The sequence below is a fragment of the Oryza sativa genome, chromosome 2, assembly GCF_034140825.1.
Source record: "Oryza sativa Japonica Group chromosome 2, ASM3414082v1".
Taxonomy (NCBI): Eukaryota; Viridiplantae; Streptophyta; class Magnoliopsida; order Poales; family Poaceae; genus Oryza; species Oryza sativa.
Genome location: NC_089036.1, coordinates 10,575,995 through 10,596,171, shown reverse-complemented (window position 1 = coordinate 10,596,171; position 20,177 = coordinate 10,575,995). Strand labels below are relative to the sequence as shown.

General features: G+C 39.2%; 1 protein-coding gene across 2 annotated transcripts; it reads left to right on the top strand.

The window, feature by feature from the left end:
• The first annotated feature begins 8,287 nt into the window (after positions 1-8,287).
• LOC4329031 (ABC transporter E family member 2) lies at positions 8,288-14,639 on the top strand. Of its 2 annotated transcripts, none has more exons than XM_026023394.2 (13): positions 8,288-8,552; positions 9,902-9,987; positions 10,086-10,183; positions 10,368-10,485; positions 10,570-10,659; positions 11,095-11,399; positions 11,486-11,681; positions 11,761-11,943; positions 12,039-12,308; positions 13,246-13,491; positions 13,708-13,828; positions 13,917-14,226; positions 14,302-14,639. In XM_026023394.2, the coding sequence occupies exons 1-11, from the start codon at positions 8,438-8,440 to the stop codon at positions 13,825-13,827; spliced, it is 1,827 nt and encodes a 608-aa protein (XP_025879179.1). In that variant the 5' UTR covers positions 8,288-8,437; the 3' UTR covers position 13,828; positions 13,917-14,226; positions 14,302-14,639. The 2 variants fall into 2 exon arrangements, with proteins under 2 accessions (XP_025879179.1, XP_066164143.1); XM_066308046.1 differs by lacking the exon at positions 14,302-14,639 and having other exon boundaries at positions 13,917-14,037; positions 14,128-14,155.
• Positions 14,640-20,177: the final 5,538 nt, after the last annotated feature.

Genomic DNA, 20,177 nt, shown 5'->3' with positions numbered 1-20,177 from the left:
TTTCTTCTGATAGCAATGTTGCTTAGTACTGAGAACTGACCAGAAACGGTGGTGGAGAACAATCGGCTGCAAAAAAAAGTTACTAGAATGTGCGAAACACATTACGCGATGGAAAAAACTTGTGCTGTAGTGCATACACATTGGATTGTATATCTGATGCATTACCCCACCCAAGCATATAACTATATGTACTTGGAGACCTAAATGGTTAGCTAAAGATGACGCTACTGGAGAGTGGGTACAAACTATTGAGCATCCCGGAAGAGTCGCTGTCGTAAGGTCTGATGAATCCTAAGATGCAGACATCTTTTGAATTAATCTACCAAACCATTTTTTATGTAGGGTGAAAATTGTTGTTTTTCAGAAATTGAAGGAGCAAAAAAGAGAACATTGTTCATGCTTACATTGTGTAATTACGAGGAATGCAATTTTTCATCCATTGAATGATGTCTATTGATTTCAAATTATAGTTTAGGTAACAAGATTTACATTTGGATGAATGCACTTCTTCCTAAAATAAACGCATGATCTATAAAAATAATTGGGATGAGGTTTTTCAACTCAACCAACTAATTAATATCAAATGCTTGGTGATCTGAAGTCTTGTGCGTGAAATCTGTATAAACGCAGCTTCAATCAATTGAATTTCTTCACTACCCTAGGAGAGCAGCAAAATACTATGATAAACATATGTTGACCAACAGTTTTTTACAACAATTTATTTACTCCCTTCATTTCTAAATATTTTACACCGTTGACTTTTTAGCACATGTTTGACTGTTTGTCTTATTCAAAAACTTTTGTGAAATATGTAAAACTATATGTATACATATAAGTATATTTAATAATGAATCAAATGATAGGAAAAGAATTAATAATTACTTAAATTTTTTTAATAAGATGAACGGTCAAACATATTTAAAAAAAATCAACGGCGTCAGATAAAGTCAGCGTCGTCAAATATTTAGAAACGGAGCGAGTATGATATACGATGAAATATATGTTGACCAGCGCCTAGAGAGCTGTGTCCTCATCACCGGTCTTGTCTTGTACAACAAATGCAAGGTGGTATTGTATTTAATTTCCCCGGAAGGACAACATGTCTCAAGCTATATATGTCCTACTAATATTGACGCATATGTTTTTTTCTTGTGATTTTCATCAGAGGATCCAAAACAATATCCAAAAGGTAGTGTATGCTTATATGAGAAATTAACGAATTAGAGTGGCAAAGTGCAAAAAGGGCATAACACTGTGTGGCCCCTGTTCAAGGTCTTTCACCTGTCTGCGTTCAACACTTCTACATCTCTATATATAGCACCAATGAAATATGCTATACACATGGCTAAAGTCTCTAGATAGTTTAACTACTAAGGGAATGGTAGGCATTGGGATTCATGGTAGCACCAGTCTATTGGTTGTCACAGCTTCACAGGAGACAGTAGGTGCTCATGCCAATTTCTGATGATAGCAATCTAGCTACCAGATCAGTAACGGAGAGAACTCAGGTTTTTATTCTCAATAGGAAATCACTTCTATCTTGGTTTGAGCCTTGCCTGAGCATAAAAATCCCTATGTGCGTTGGTATCCATCTCTTATCCGAAGAACATGAAGTGCACAAACAAATGAAATTGAGGTGATGATATGTACATACAGTAACTTGGCACATCGTGTTTTGTTCTTTTTAATATTTATTTATAAAATTTATATATGTTACAAGCAATAGATGATTAAAAAAAACAATAGTAATGTATAAGACAGCGGATCAATATGAGAATCAAAGATATTGAATGTAAGAACACTCCTCACTTAAAAAACCGTGGTTGATGTACCCCATCCACTACTAAAAAACGATTTTCCTGTACAGGAGCCTCTTATTTTCCCATGCAGACCATAACTGATCGTGTCTGTGAAAATCATACTCTATTTTCGTGTGCGGCTCCTTAAGAGGACCACATGAAAAAATCGATTTTCGCGTGCGGGCCTCTTAACTCACCCGCACGCAAAAATGCACCCCCTCTTTTTTTACTCCCCCTCCCCCTTTCTCTCTCTCCCACCTCACTCTGTCCCACTCCACTCCTGGCCTCTCTTCTCCTCTTTTCCTTCCTCTCCTCTCTCTCTCCTGGCCTCTCCTCCCCTCTTATCCTTCCTCTCCTCTCTATATCCCGGCCTCCCTCTCCTGGCGGCGACAGCAGGCGGCGGCGGGTGACAGCTGCGGCACGCAGCCCCTCCCCTCCCCTCCCTCCCCTTACAGATCTGGAGGAATGGTGTCTTCGGCCGGCGACCACGGGGACAACGGCCGGAGGGGAGGGTGGCGTTGGCGGCGGTGGGGAGACATGGGGGCGGCGGATCCAACGACGAGCGTAGGCGGCGGATCCGGCGACGGGCGTAGGCGGTAGCGATAGTGGCAGTGCGCGGCTCCTCCCCTCCCTCTCACTTCGGCTCCCCTCCCCTCCCCTTGCTGATCTGGCGGAGCGGAGAGGCGTCTTCCGCCGGCGACCATGGGGACGACGGCCGGAGGGGAGGATGGCGTCGGCGGCGGTGAGGAGGCCTGGGGGCGGCGGATCCGGCGTCGGCAATGGGAGTGGGCGGTGGATCCGGCGTCGGGAGCTGGCGACGACGATGGCGGTGGTGGCAGCGGTCTCCCAGCGTCCGGATTAGGGTTAGGGTTTTGATTTTCTTTTTCTTGTTTTGATTTTTTTATTTTCCAGCAGATTTTCACGTGCAGGTGCATCACCCGCACGAAAAAATCGTGATTTTCGCAGACACTTCGTTCTAGAAGGGCGTAACAACCACACGCAAAAACCGATTCGACCACACGGAAAAATAGCTATTGTACTAGTGATCCTTTGGCAGATTCATAATCTCCTGAAGCCTAATATACCATGAACTGAAGTGAACAAAGCAAGAATGATGTGTGTCGAACTTAAATTAATGGGCAATAAGAGATGCCATTATTCAATTTTTTATTTCTTGTTCTTAAGACCACTATTGCAGGACTTTGAGTACTCCATTGCTATATTGGGTGAGAACAAAATACAAGGAAAGTTCAAGCACTCAATCGTCTGCAACTAATCAATGGACTGAAATAAATATGCAAGTGAAATAATTGTGCTTGTAACTAGTTAAGAACAAAGAGGGAAGTAATTCTAGCAATTAGTTCAAATCAAAACAAATTGTACCACACTACCACAAAACACCTAATACAACTCGGCTCTATAGGTGCCGGAAGTGGTAAACCAGCACTTATAGTGTTTTACCCGCCCACACGAGCGTCTGTCAGCAAGTACCGACACCTTTCTTTTGTGAAGAAATAAGTGTCAGTTATAAATAAAAATCGACATTAATACTATAAATACCTTTTTTTTAAAAAAGGACATCTTTAATTTATTATAGGTAAAAACCGACAACTATAATTTATTATAGGTGCCGGTTTTTTTAAAAAAACAGCACCCGAAAAAATCGAGCGGATCCGACCGTGTCTTATCCACTCACGCGGTCACGCCTATCCTTATCTCCCCACCCGCGACATTCTCTCTCCCTCTCTCTCTCTCGCGTGACTCTCTCTCTCTCTCCCTCTCCCCACCAGCGAGCACCGGTGGCAGCGTCCTCCACACCTACTAGTGCCGGCGGCACCGCCCTCCCCTAACGCCCTCTCCGGCGGTAGCAGCAGGAGGGAGGCAGCAACAGCATGTGGCGACTGGACTAGAGGTGGTAGCGACGAATCTGGTGTAGCGGCGGGTGGATCTTGCGGTGGTGGTGGTGTTGACAGCGGCTGCTGGCGGATCCAGCGGCGACGGGTCCCTCTGACCCCTCTCGCAACCCTCCAGCGGCGGTGGCGGTGGCGGCGGTGATGGCAGCCGCAAGTAGATCCAGCGGCGATGGCAGCGTCAGCGGCGGCCGCGGGTGGATCCGGCGGCGGTGGCGGCTCCCTCCGATCCCTCTCGCCTCCCTCCCGCGGCGGATCTGATGGCGGCGGCGGCCGCCGCCGTGGGTGGATCCAGCAGCGGTGATGGCGTCGGCGGCCGCCGTGGGTGGATCCGGCGTGGGTGGCGGTGGCCGAGGACGGATCCGACGGCGACAGGAGTAAAGTTCTTGGAAGTTCTTTGATGTTGTGATTATATGATTCCTTTTGTGATTATGTGATGATGATTGTGGTTGATTTTGGGAGGAAAGTATGATTGATTCGATTCCAAGTGGAATCGGTATGTGACTAGTGACTTAGTGTTCTTTGTGTTCTTGAATGTTGTTGGATTTCTTGGATTGATCGGGGTGAAGGGAAGCTTGAATGTTGTTGGATTTATGCATCGAGACAACTTTTTTTATTCGTGGAGCCTCAAAGGTGTCGTTCTAAACCAACACCAGAACCAACACCTACTTTATTTTCACAACAGTGCCGCCTCCGTGGTTGCCGGTTGGGAAAATCGGCAACTATCCGTGTTTCTGAAGTAGTGCATAATATATACTTAATATATTTTTGTTAGGTAGAAAGTATTAAATGTTTTCCTGAAATTGACAATTTATTTCACGAGAACACACAACGAATGTAGCTATGTATCCACACCACATTTATTGAGTCGCCTCTATAAAATGGCCTATGCATGCATTAGCTGCTACACAAACTAAAGTGACAAACAATTGAGAAGAAGGTCCAGCTATCTAGAGCCTAGAGGTTATAGGGGATGAATAAACGAAATAATTTTGGTACTCTAGCCTATTTGTTTTGAGCAAAGTGCAAGGAAATCCCCAAGGATGGAACAATGTTGTGTTGCAGCTTCTAAGGGGGGGGGGGAAGATTTTCTGTTACATTTTGTTACATCATGCTTCAATCTTTAATTTAATCAGCATGTATATACATTGGCAGTCTATATTTATCATCAGATTATCTGGGAACGTGAGGTACCAGGATTAGAAATTTTGCTTTTGTAGATTTTGTTTCAAGAGGTACCCTTTGAGATTGAAGGCACTCTATCTCTCTGTGTTGATTCATCAAGATTCGTAGAACTTTATGATATATATCTAACTGGTGTTTGGTACTACAAAACTAAAGATGCCGCCAGTCAATAATTTACAATATGAGATGAAAATTGAAGAGAAAAGGAAGATGTGGTTAAAAAAAACTTTTAGAAATTTCAATGGTTTCATATAGTCATTCTTCTATGAGAAATAGGGATTATCCATTGTCAATCAAAGGTTGAACCCTCGTTTCACAGGCTCCTTTCTGTATGAAGATTTTTTTAGCTTAGATAAAGCTCTAAAACGTACGATCAAAAAGGCTATAAGATTTTATATTGGCTTACCTATTTCGCGAGTTTTGTCTACTAGCATAGCAGACCCAAGGGTGTGCCGACATCTCGAATTTTGCAGCATCAATGGTTACTTAAAGAAATGTTTTTTTAGTTTGTATATAAATTGAGTTGATCGAATGTAAACCTTTAATTCTCGGCTCGAGAACACAAACCGTTTGATTTTCTTATCAAGTTAAAAAAAATCAAACTAGTTATAAATTATGGTCAAAATTTGACCAGATTTTTCAAAGGAGTCAATGGCTTTCAAATGGTTTTTGTGAAATTCTAGAAAACCGCTGATCGTCAGCTTTTAGCTCGGGATTCGGGAACGGTTTGGTAAGCCGTAAGCCCTACTGATGTAGGACTTTGCAGGCAAGACTCTGGACAAACTGCAGTTGTTCCCCTCAAAGATCATGCTATTTCTTTATATTCTCCACTTGATCTGACTCTACCAAAGTTAAAAGTTTTTTTTTCTTCAAGTGAGTAAGGTTAGGCTGCAATCGGTACCATCGTCCGTCTTTTGGCTTATGAGCCGCATCAATATTTTCAAATTTTGAAAACCTAGTTTTAATTTTTTTTTATCTTAATTTATTTTCCAACATTATTTTTTCAAAAGCAAAGGCCACATGTATAAAAAATTTTTACTCGTAAATTAATTTTTTATAACTACTGCAAAAATGTCCGTTATTTTGCAACAGGTGAAAACAATTTTCACGGTTGATTAAAAACTCCATCAATTTAAACTATAAATCGAACCAGACAAACAAAATAATAGCAAAACAGTCAGAAACCATATATAGCATTGAATTCAGTTGCACGCGCTTCATGCGTCATCACACGAACAATCCCATATGTGCATTTTTCCATAGCCTCACAAATCGATTCGGTGGCTATTCCATAAGTTGATGTATGTGTATTTGCTATACCTCATCGACCAAATATTGAAATTTGATTATCAATTAGTAAATGTTTTTTACTATAGATGGAAAGCATTTATAATGTAACAAATTTGCCGTATATACACTTTAAACAATCATAAATTCAAAATGAAAATATTTATGAGGAGAGAAATTTGGAAGAGTAAAAAAGGAGGAAAAAGAGAAAAGGAGGAGAAAAGAGAGGAGATTGGAAGGAGATGGAGAGGATCAAGATTATTACAAGAAACAAAGAGAAAGGAAAAAAAGGGAGAGGAAAAAAAGACGTCGATCGGGGGAGGGGTACATGCAGCGTCGGTTGGAGGCGGGTTAGATGGTGTGAACCGGTTGGGTTGAGCTGGGAGGGGGAGGGTTGGGCTAGAATTGGGGTGTATAATAGTTATTTTAGACTCAAATCGAATTGGACATATAACAAACTCAAAAACCAACTCAAACATGGATGAGGTACCATAATTCCGACGGGAACATCTTTAATCTCTACTATTATAAAAATTGAAGATGTTTCCACTGGAGTTTTGGTACGTCATCCATATTTGAGATGGTTGTACGCCGTCCGTATCCAATTCGACGCGAGTCAAATAACTATTATACACCCCCTCCTAGCCCAACCCAACCGGCCCACACCATCTCGTCACCCCTCCCCCAATCGACGTCTTTTTTTTCTCTCTTTTTTCCTTTTTCATTTTGTTTTCTCCCAATAATTGAAGATGTTTCTACTATAATTTTAGCACCTCATCCATGTTTGGGTTGGTTGTCTGTCACCCATATCCAATTCGATATGAATCTATAATAACTATTATACTCCCTCTCCCAGCCCAGCCCAACCAGCCCACACCATCTCGCCGCCCCATCCCTAAGGCCCCTCTCCCGATCGATATCTTTTTCTCTCTCTCTTTGTTTTTTCTTACTTTTCTTTTCTTTTCTCCTGATAAACCTAATCCTCTTCCTTTCCTTCCAATCTCTCTTTTCTCTTTTTCCTTCTTCTTTTTTTCTCATCCAAATTTCTCTCATATATATATATATATATATATATATATATTTGAAATTATCATTGTTTAAGGTGTGTATGCGGGAAGTTTGTTACTTTGCAAATGCTTTTCATCTATATAAAAAAATACTTTCACTAATTGAACAATCAAAATACCGATGCTTCAACTTATATAAAGGATTCTTCGTGTGATGATGCATAAAACAAGTGGAAATGGGTTTAATGCTATATATGATTTTGGCTTTGTGTTGCTATTGTTTTGTTTGTCTTGTTTTGATTTGTCATTTAAATTGGCAGAGTTTTTACCAATAGTAAAAATTATTATTTTCACCTGTTACAATGGAGAGACATTTTTGCTAGTTTCTATAATAGTAAAGAATTAACCTTATCAACCATATGCCACCCATTAAACAGAATGTTTTTGCCGAAATTTTGACAATTTGACTCTTTTGAAAAACTTATTTGAAAAATAGACCGTGTCAAAAATTTATTGTAAAAATAGGCCGAAACCTCAGCGCCAAGCTATACATATTTTGACACTAAAAATCTATCCGAGGTGACAGTGTATGCTATGTCATTGGAGCTCAGCGCCAATTCCACTGGAGCTGAGCCCCCTGCTTGCTAACTACTAGCTGTATAGACTTTACTTAACAAGCTCCGGTCAGCCTAAGACGCGGCTGCGCTATATACACGTCAGTCTATTAGTAAATAGTACTCCTAAATAAATGAAATAACGAATACTCATAGCCAAGAAGCAGTCAGCAGCCAGGCAAGAAGCAGACACCACCAAAAGTCAAATCACAACTGTACTTTAGATTACTCCAACAGGACAGCGTGGAGCTGGTGGGGCCAGGCTGGCTGAGTCCGTACGTCGCGCAAACTTAACCCCCACGGCATACGCACCGCACCGCCTTAATTATACTACTAATCCTCCCTCCCCAAATCCAATATTAATCCCCCCGCGTCCCGCAAATCCGCGAAGCAAACAACACACGCGACGCGACACGGTCGCTAGTGCGGCGCGGCCCACCAAGGCACCAACACGTAAGGCAACACAAGACAAACCAAACAAACACAAGAGAGTAGTAGTTTTTTTACTTTTAGGGCTCTCCCAGATTTCCTCTCCTTCCTCGCGCCGCGGCGATCGATCGATCGGTTTCCGGCTAGCTTCCGAACCGGGCAAAAATCCCCAAATCGATCCGCCGCGAGAGGAGAGGCGGGCGGCGATGTCGTCGTCGTCGTCGGGGAGGTCGAGCCGGATCGCGGTGGTGACGGAGGACCGGTGCCGGCCCAGCAAGTGCGGCCAGCAGTGCCGCAAGCGCTGCCCCGTCAATGCCACCGGTATTATACATGTTTGTTTGTTTTTCTGTGCTTGTGCCGCCCCGCGATTATTCCAATCCGGTCTTGTTCATGATCTTTGCCCTGGGGTTTTGTGTAGAGGAGCGGCAATTGGTCTAGCTGCCCTGGGGTTTTGGGTAGCGGAGCGGGAATCGCGCTTGGTTCCCCTTTATGGTCTGCATTTAGTTTCAGTCTAGAGCATATTGGCCCAGTTGAGGGAAATAGTTTTAAGGATGCGAATTACGTGTGGCCTTTTGAGGAATTAGGATGAATTGTTTGCTTGTAAAATTGAGATTGCAATAGTTGTGGTGTTAGCCTTGTATGTGAAAAACAAGCCCAAATGTTATTTAACTGCTTGTCCTTTCACCACTACTGAGAATACGTAATAGGCGTCTTACCTATTTTGACAAAAGTATCATATATTATATTTGTGTTTATAGAACAAATATGGTGAGACAACAATACACGCCTGTGAAGATAGAGTATCATATATTATGTGTTTACAAAACAAATGTTGTAAAAACAACCATATGCGCGATCGATATTACCTGCTAGGCTGCTAACTCTGTCCCTTTGTTTTGGGATGTTTGGACTACCCTCCAGCGATGTGTTAATTCTTTAATCTAAATGTGTTGGAACATCTGGAAAGAATATTCCCCCCATTTTAAAATCTAAACAAACTAAAGTAGTACCAGAGACTTCACCATTATGAAATTGTTTGGCACCGATTATTTCTTGTAATATGCACGAATATATATTTCAAAGAGTCCAAATGGCATAAGGGATCCCCCTCTGTTGCAATGCCATATTTTCTAATATCTATCTATATTCATAGATGAAATGAGCTTTATTTCATTCAAATCTGCTCCTACTTCGTGCCGGTAATAATATGCTTTGAATTAGTCATTTCGCAAAGACATCACACATGAATGAAAGCAGTGACATCCTATTACCTGCTCCCAAGAGTAAGTGGGAACTTTCAGAACAATGAAAATCTTATTTTTCATGTGAACATGCTGACCTATATGTCTACTGAAGTTATTGGTTTAGTTATGCCTTCGAGTCACACTTTAATGTAGTTAATTATTTTGGTATTCGATCTTTTTGAGATAAATTTTGAGTTTCTCAGATAAATTCATTCGTACTCTGTACACTAGGATTTATCTTTTGTTGTTCTATATCCATTAATTTTACTGCATCTGTACATTTTCCTTTTGTTGTTCTATATCCATTAATTTTACTGCATATGTACATTTTCCTTTCAGACCAAGGAAAAAGGCTTTTTATTTTGTTGATAGAGAAGATACAAGTATTTGTGCATGTGGCTTATGATTCTTTATCTACATTGACAGGGCGTCAGTGCATAGAAGTTACTCCATCATCGAGAGTATCCTTAATTTCTGAGGAACTATGTATTGGATGTGGTATTTGTGTGAAGGTGTAACTGCTTTTCCGCTTGGCCTTCATTTTTTTGTATTTTCTTTCCAAATGTGCAATATTCTTAGCCTTGCTTCCTTTTTGTTATTATTATTTCAGGTATGTCCCTTTGATGCTATCCAGATTATAAACTTGCCAAGTGATCTTGACAAGGAGACGACACATCGCTATGGACCAAATTCATTTAAGCTTCACAGGTACAAAATCCTATTTTTAATACTGGCCACCTAGCTTTCTTTGAGCTGTATTTGATTTTTTTAACTTTTTACACTATTGTATTAGCTTAATGTTGTTTCCATGAAACTATTACCGATACACAATGGTACGATGCTTCTCACACATAACTACCTTCCTGAAACTTGATTTGATTTTTTTTTTAAGGCTGCCTGTTCCAAGACCAGGGCAAGTGTTGGGCTTGGTAGGGACAAATGGTATTGGTAAATCAACGGCACTTAAAATTTTGGCAGGGAAGGTGAAACCCAACTTGGGTAAATTCACAGTAAGCAACACAGAGCACTATTTGTTATACGTACTTGTTAATGGAAGTAATTGTAGGTTATGAAACTTTTTATTGTGTTTGCAGGATCCCCCAAATTGGGATGAAATTATGAGGAATTTCCGTGGATCTGAACTCCAGAAATACTTTACTCGTCTGCTGGAAGACAAAATGAAGGTACATTACAGAATTTATCAGAAAATTTCCCCTACAGATGTAAAATTACAATGTTCTGTTTTCTGGTGCATATATGGTTATTACCTGTTCCCTCATTTGACTTATCGTTTATCAATCATATATATTTGACTAAGTTTGGAACGCGTTAGATGGAATTTGAATATAGTTGGAATGCAGATGTAATGTAACTATTTAGGATATTTCCCTTAAACATGTTCAGTTCTAGAATTTGTTTCTTAGTCACATATCATCCAAATTATTCATTGCTCTGATGATCATGGTTCAAGTATTTAAATCATTTCAGTTATCCAGAAGCTAAATACTGACGTGGAAGATTTAACTGCCTTTTAACTTGCTTTATAGTTGTACTTACATAGTAATGGTCAGATTTGTTACTGTGACACATTCTGTCTAATGCGTTCTAATTGGTTACAGGCAACTATGAAACCACAATACCTTGATCACATTCCTAAATCTGTTACAGGGAAGGTTGGAGATCTTCTTAGCAAGAAAGATGAGAGACATATGAAAAACCTACTGTGTGATACTCTCGAGTTGAATCAAGTTCTTGACCGAGATGTCTCAGCTCTATCTGGTGGTGAACTCCAGAGATTTGCAATAGCTGCCCGTGCTATGGAAGAAGCAGATGTTTATATGTTTGATGAGCCATCCTGCTATCTTGATGTGAAGCAAAGGCTGAAAGCTGCACAAGTTATTCGCTCTTTGCTTCAGCCCAAAAAGTAAGAAGAGTCCCATTTGACCAAATCAGAACATTTAAACTGCACACTTTGCATTTGACAAGCAAGTTTTCCTTTATTTTTTGCAGCTATGTAATTGTTGTGGAGCATGATCTTAGCATACTGGACTACCTATCAGACTATATATGCTGTCTTTATGGGACTCCTGGAGCATATGGTGTTGTTACTTTGCCCTCTTCTGTTAGAGAAGGAATCAACATTTTCCTGGATGGCTTTATACCAACAGAAAACCTACGTTTCCGCGAGGAGAAACTTACATTTAGAGTAAGGGCTATGATTATGAGCACCATAACTTCAATTCTTATGTGTTCTGACTCTAATGCAATGCTATTTGCTTCCTTAGGTTACCGAGTCTACTGAGGAAATCGTAGAGGGTCAGACATACCAATGCTACCGATATCCTACAATGACAAAGACAAGGTGTGGCTTTAAGCTATCAGTCACTGAAGGCAGCTTTAATGATTCCCAGATAATTGTAATGCTTGGTGAGAATGGTACTGGGAAGACGACATTTATCCGTATGCTGGTACACACCTTATTTTTGTCAAATATATTTTGCAGTAATACGAACATCTCTACTTTTGATTATAACCCTCAAGATTGTTCTTATCTGAATTTCAGGCAGGACGAGTGAAGCCAGACAAAGTAGGAGACGAAGAAGTTGACGTGCCTGAATACACTGTCTCATACAAGCCTCAGGAATTGATATCTAAATATAGCTCTACAGTGAGGGATCTTCTATTCGAGAAAGTACCTGGATCATGCACTCAAGCCCAGTTCAGATCTGATGTCATGAAACCACTGAAAATTGAGCAACTCATGGACAGGCAGGTTCCAACTCTTTCTGGAGGGGAGCTGCAAAGGGTTGCGCTTTGTCTTTGTCTTGGGAAGGTAATAACTTTGGATTACCCCGCTACAGTCTCTTTTCAAATCATTGTTGTGGGTAGAAAAGTTCCTTATGTATTTTAAGCCCTTCAGATGTTAGACAAAAATACCTTGTTTGCATTAACCCAATGCTTTATTTTGAGAAGAAACCAGGACCTTTATATCTCAAAAATTCATTTAGGCTGTATAGCGCTTGTTTCTCAAGGAAAGAAGATCTGTGCACTACTACAGACTCTGCAAAATCAACTATCTTTCATTCGCTAAATTCTTTTTCCACATCAATCATATCTAAGTGCTTATGCTGTTCCATATACTTTTGTGGACGAAAATTAATTAATCACACCAACAATAGGAGGGCAAGTTTACTTTGCTACTTTTATGGTGAACTTTACAGTATGTTTTAAACTTTGAAGCATAGACTATGTGTTGCACTATTTCTGTGTCCTCCTGACCAAACTCTCCCACAAGCATCAGTGATGAGTTTATTATTCATCAATATCTCTACAACTTAGGTGGGAAAATAGTTTGACAATACTGATTCGCAATACCTAGAATTGCATATTATATTTTGTGGATTGTTGGTACATTTTTCTTCTCCATTTTTCCTTCGAGGAAACTAGATGAGCCATAATAGTATATAATTATATTATTTTTAAACAACACTGCAGCATATTTGTCTAGGCTATGAAGCTGACACATATTTCTTTAACTATTGTAAGAACGTTCTCAGCTTTTGACAGCAGATTAAGGAGAAAAGAGAACAACTACCAGTACATTCTTTCTATTAAACATGTTTATTGTTAATGATGCATATAGATTGTAATTTGAACCATGAATCCCTAGTTAGAAAAGTTTATGCTCAAGGAATATAGTCTATATAACTATTGGTCATCTCGACAGTGCATCAATAAGTATTGATTTTTACATGGCATTTGGTTTGCAGCCTGCTGATATTTACCTCATAGATGAACCAAGTGCCCATCTTGATTCAGAGCAGCGCCTTCTTGCAGCGAAGGTCATAAAAAGATTTATCCTCCATGAAAAGAAAACTGCTTTTGTTGTTGAGCATGATTTTATCATGGCAACCTACCTTGCTGATAAGGTGGTGGTTTTTGAGGGAAAACCTTCTGTTGACTGTATTGCAAATGCACCAGAACCCCTGGCCTCTGGGATGAACCGTTTTCTTTCGGTAAGTTCAAATTCCTCTTTCTACTGCCTCCTGCGTTATATCAAGTGAGGATAGTGGATAGCCCTGAATTTTCATGCAAAGGTTTCCTGAAAATAACATGGACACAGTCAGAATGTTGCTTTTTTAGAGGATCAAGTGATAAGTACTGAATATTTCCGACAGATAATAAGCATTTTAATGGAAAGTGCTTGAATTTACTTTCTCTGTGTTCAACAGCATCTTGATGTCACATTTAGGAAAGATCCTACAACCTACAGGCCTAGGATCAACAAGCTAGGCTCTATAAAGGATGCTGAGCAGAAAGCTGCAGGATGTTACTACTACCTTGAGTATTAACGTAAGATAAAATTCTCCCTTTCTCTATGTTAGTCATCTAACAACACTGCAATAGCATGTCGTTCATGTACTTTTCCTTGTGTTCACAGAAAGCTTTCGCAAGGGGCAACTCTACTTCTGCAAAAGCTCCTTCGGAGCAGAACAGCTCGGCTCGCGTTATCATGCACATACTTGCACGCATACATGAGTCTGCCAGTGCTCTCGGAATGTCTTTGCACTGCTTTCCAATAAGCAATATAGTAGATGCTCTTTGATGTTTAAATTGACATGCAGATTGGTCATCTATCTTTACAGGAATGTTTTGGCACGGCACCAGGGTATGCCCCGGAACTTCGTGGGCAGGATCGATTTGAAATGACATCTGAAATCTAAGCACAAGCACTATATATAGCATGGGAGGTAAGTTTCTACTCATTTGCATTAGGAACTGCATTAATTGGGATAATTTCACCAAATATCCCCTGCTCTCTGTAGGTTGGGTTGATGAAATTTTATGAAGATCGGGGTGAAGCTATTGCCTGAATTGGACGGGGTTTGAACAAGTGATCAAATCAGGGTTGAATTGTATTTTTGAAGCCGTCGAGAAAATGCAAGTTGTTATCGCAGTCTGCAGTTAAATGCACGTTTCAGTGACTTCTTATTAGTCTATTGTTGGATTAATTAGTATCGTTTATGGCTTTTATGCTAAAAATATATCTTGAATTGTGATTTTGGTATTGTGCTTGCTTGGTATTTTCGTTTCACCAAGTAGTACTCTGTTTGCGTTGTAGAACAGAGACAGACGAATAAATATCGTGCTTTGATTGGTTTTATTTTGTCCATCTGCTATCATGCCAAACTCTCAGACATGGTTATGCAAAAACAGCAGCTGGTTATCTTTTATCATCATGCGGCCGGCATATTCCTAAAATTGATCTAATAAAGTGCATTCGTGCAGAGATGCTACAACACTAAACTGTAACCAATGGCGGAGCCAGGATTTCAAAGTTGGTTATTCCCGTCTAAAAAAAAAGTTCATAGTAAAAAAAAATCAATGGTTCACAGTATGTCAATATCGATAATCGAAGAAATAAAACTATAAATTATTACACGGTACCTCTAATTTTCTATTTCGGTTCCTTCATGGCTTGGAAGAGTAGTTTTAATTCTGCGTTCCTTCATGGCTTGAAAGCGGTTTATCATATCACAGTCCTTGACTTTCGAAAACATCTCACGCTCAATAAATGTGACCAAGCAATCATTCAAGTATTGATCCCCCAGCCTGTTTCTCAATTTATTCTTCACATAATTCATGGCAGAAAAGATTATTTCAACACTAGCTGTTACTAATGTAAGTTCTAGAACCAATTTGAGAAGCTTCTAAACAATCTCATGTCTATTGTGTAACTTTGTTTCAACAATCATAATGGAAAGATCAGCAAGATTTTTCACTTTCTAAACCTTTCATCTATACACATCTTAGTGAGGAAGAGTACTTGGCTAACTAATATGTGTACATGTGTATATGTTGAAGTATACTTGTTTCTTGATAAAAAAAGTTAGGTATTCCTGAGAATACATAGGAATCATTGTAGCTCCGCCCCGACTGTAACAACAATAAGATCACACTATATGTTTGCTTTCTTATCTGGCTGCCCTAAATTCTGAATTTAAACAATAATAGTCATAAGACTCGTACATGTTTTTCTTTTCATGAACATAATACATTTTTTAGGTGAATGTTAAGAGAACTGAGTTAAATCAAAATATCTTAGGACATATTCTGTTCTCTGCATCTCTCTAGCTTGACTCATCTCCCTCGTTCATACTGAACTTGGCCAGACTAAGGAAAGACATATGAAGCTGTTTGGTTGCCTGTATTGGATGAGTCTGCATATGGTTAGATGTTGTTGGTTGCAGCAAAGGTAGAGGGAAAGACATACCTGCTGACCTGCATGTAGGAGATGTTGGTTGTATTGATACATTTGGAGTGTAGATAACTTCTCTTGTGGTGGAAGGTTACACCGTGAAGTTTGTGGATGAAAATTTATCCCTAAATCAGTTTATGGGTAGTGATGTTACTCCATCATGGAGATTACAGATTAGATTTTTGTTTTGAGTATGTGGCCATCTAATTTTTGCACACTCACTTTTTCACTGTTTTATTTAAAGAACACATGCACTTTGCATGTTACTGTATCTCAATGTGTTTTCTTGTCTGGCTAGCTCAAACAAAACGTTATGTGATTACTATAACCAAATACATATACATGATCTCATTCAATATGCTTGTATATTTGACAATTTAAAATAACCATATGGGTATGCATATCATTGGCAAGTTTTCCACAATAAGGAACCAATCAGATAAACATGTAGTTAAATACATATACGAGATTAAACCAACTATGTCATCTGCGTCCTGTTTATTAGCTTTGTATAGACATCTTCAAACTCATGAGCCCTGTAAGGAACAATGTATAAGTAGCATGATCTCAAATTTGTAGCAAGGTTGTGCATTACTTTATCATCACTTGCATTAGGGTACAAGGAGATACCAAAATGCAAGCTAAAACTAACTGATTTCGTTTCCTGGCCAAATCGAAATATATACCAAGATCATGTGTATATTTGTCGCTATCAATTAAAACAATGAAGGAAAAGGCAACAAGCCAACAACAGAGAAGGATGTTAAATCAGCATAGTGCAATCATCACTGGCATTTTCTCACTGGAGGAGATGTGATAAATATCTAATCATATCAGTCCACGTATCAGACTTGAACATAACATATCAGAGGAAGTGGTTGTTTAGTTGCCCAACCATAATGGAAAAAAAACAAGTGTAGTATCTAGTCACATCAGTGTAAAAGAGTTGGCACAAAGAACTATACAAAATTCAGGAAAAATGAACAGAGAGCAAGTGAATATATGTTCATACCATCGCAAACAGAGAGCAAGCTTAATGGGTATTTTGAACCTTGAGTTTTCAGTGCATCCTCCGACAATATCAACGTTATTATACCAGACATCATAGTTGCAATGGCTATTAATCCCACGAATCGCGATATAGCAAGAAGTATCTTGTAGAGAAATATCTTTCCGATGACACCTGAACCATCGATAAAAAAAAACCTAGCTCTTCTTATTAACTACATGATCTCATCAAATTTTGTACATTGCTCATCATTATGTTCTTGAAAAATTTACTTGATTGACAAGAACAAATAAATGCATCAAGAAATTATTGGTAAATAGGATAATAAAATTTAATAAAAATAAAACATACCGGTATAAAAATAATCTCACCTCGGAAAGGCCATAATGTTATGATATACTTCCCTATTGAATGAAGCAAATGATGTACTTCCTCCATCCTAAAATATAGCTACCTAGTACCAGATGTGACATTACCTATTACTATGAATCTGGACAGACTGTCCAGATTCGTAGTAATAGGTAATGTCACATCCTGTATTTTGGGACAGAGGTACGTAGTATGTCTCTAAGCACTATCTGCTATACTAGGTTGGTGTTATTGTAGTTGTAATCTCCAGATATTAAATCCTTGTGCTTGTCCCATAGTGCACGAATATTTGTGGTCTCATAAAATACTTGTGTAGTCGCAAATAACCAACGTAGAGCAACTAGCATTTTGGCAGTCATGTCCGTCTTCATAAGCTCGCTCTTCTCGCATGCATTCCTAAAGGTAAAGTATGTGAAACCAGATATTGTTCTCAAATCCTCATATGAGGTTGCACCTCTCACATGTTCAAAAGCACTCCTAATTAAGTAGTTCTCTCTCCTTTTATAGGGTACACATACACAATCAAGTCCAACATTACCTTTCTTATTTTTCTTTTTATCCATACTTTTTTACCTTGGTCCACCAATATTCTTCTGGGAAACTCCTTGGATAATAAGGAAACTTACATCCGGATCTATGCGATTCATTTCGAAATACTTAATAAGTGTTGTTATAGGAGATGGCCTGCTGACAACATTCTCAAGATTACCAAAACCATCATAGGTAACATAATGCATGTTAGGCAAATGAAGTTGGAGCTGAGAAACAACTAGATAGATACCGAACAGGGGGAAACTAATAATATTGTACATACTTATAGTTCACATTGGTGATACGCCTCTAGCATCCCTATATTGATGAATTTCATAGATTCCCTTAGCCGAGTCGACCGAGAACAATATATAGTCATGACCTTTATATACATACTTATATAACTTCATAGATTTTATTCTTGAGCAAGCTTCAACATTGATATGACAATTATATCACATAAGCAGTCAAGGATTGTATGGGACCACCCACTTGTTGTCTAACCTTGCACCTCTGATCTTAACACAATGTCCATCATCTCTCCTCATGTATAAAGAGTATGTGTCGTTTCCTTGTGTTGATAGAATTGTCAATGATAGTGAAAGCAACGCTCTTCGTCGACCATGCAAGCACACTTTTTATTTAGTTCATCACATGGTAATGCGCATATGCTTGATGACTAGATGATGCAATATAGGGTTATTATCTTTGTATGTTATCTCTGCGCAAATTACTTTATCATATCTATCTAGGAGTATTAACTATTGTCTGGCTTCATGATCAATATGATATGTTAATATGGTAAGGCCCTCTTTTAAAACTTGGTAACATGAGCGTACGCTTAAACTTCTCCGAAATATATTTTTTGCCCAAGTGCCATATCTGTGAAGTACCTATACAAGTTCGTACATAAAGGCCATGATAATGCGTCACCCGTCGATCCTAAATAGCAAATCAATTAAAATTAGTTAGTACGAGCATGCTAGATACATATCACCACTATGTATATGTATATGTATATAGGGATGCACTAAACCGCGCCTGGGGTGCACGATAACTAAAATGCTCCCCTCACATAGACCCCCCCTCCCCCAGGCACGCCACGCACAAACACAACCAACACAGAAGTTGCAACGCGGTAACAGTGATAGGTTACATAGAGCAACTATATTACATTCAATATTAGTAGGTTCGATGAGTAACTCAATTACTCTATTTTGATTGGCCCCGCACAAAAAAATGCGGTACAGTTGAAGCTGCAGTTATACTTTTGAAGGTGCAGTTGAGTAATTAAATTACTATGAGTATGCCTAGTTTCGATACGAGCAACAAAGTTACTAATTGTTGTTTGTAACATATAGGATGTTAAAATATAAAAGTAATGTGTGTGAGAGCAATCATAGGATGTTGTGCATTTTTTTTCTGAATTTTTTTCCATGAAATAAAGGGATATCGTGAGCGGTAGTTAAGCCCTAGGTATTGATCGATTGATCACGTGTACTCCTGGATCCGGAATAACCACCTTCCGTACTGTGTAGAGGAGGAAGGTGGTTCCACACAGTGGACTCACCTTTGCATACCTAAAATCTATCATGTCTAGCGCAAATGCATCGCCGGTAATCCCAAGAATAGAGTCGCTGATACCATCTTTTGCTTCTTCCCCATTATCCAGATCAAGAGTTGGCGGTGATCATCCCGGGAGTCATCATGCAAATGTCAGGAATCCTAGCAGTACATCAGCGTCGCCAGGATCCCCAACTGGAGTGGTTTAGCTTCCATGCGTTGACTCATGACGCCTGACAAGGATGTTCTGTACACACATGTAAGTTTTCCTGAACGACAAATGAATTACTTTGAACTACTTTTCCATGTTTAACTGATTAATGATGTATTGGACAATAGTTGGCGTTGTATTGCGGAAGATTACAATTTTATACTTTCTAAATTTTCTATATGTCCAATTTCCAATTATGGTCATGTTGATGGAAGAAAAAAAATTGATTAGAGGGTCCCCATGTTAGAGAGGAAATGGTCCCAAAAGTAGGAATGGTTTTTGGGTCGTATGAAAAGGTGTGTACTTTTTGGGTCGTATGAAAAGGCATACAATTGTTACGAGAGATACTCCTACCATGCTGGTTTTGATTTGAAAAATAAGCCGCAAGAAACCTAGTTTCAGAGAGATTTGCTGCACCCGCGACAGGAAGAACAAATATGTTGAGATGAATCAAAGAGTGAGCGTAGGTGGGTTGCAGTTAGGTTTTTTTTTTTTTTTGCATATGTTAAGGTGATGAATTTTATTTAATGACATCTTCATTACAATTCATCTAAAAAAATTCCTCACCTTAACATATGCCTACGCTCAAAAAAAAAATCCTAACTGAAACCCGCCTACGCTCACTTTTTGATTCATCTCAACATATTTGTTCTTCCCCTCACAGGTGCAACAAATCTCTCTCTGTAACTAGGTTTCATGCGGCTTTTTTTCAAATCAAAACCAGCATGGTAGGAGTATCTATCGTAAAAATTGTATGTCT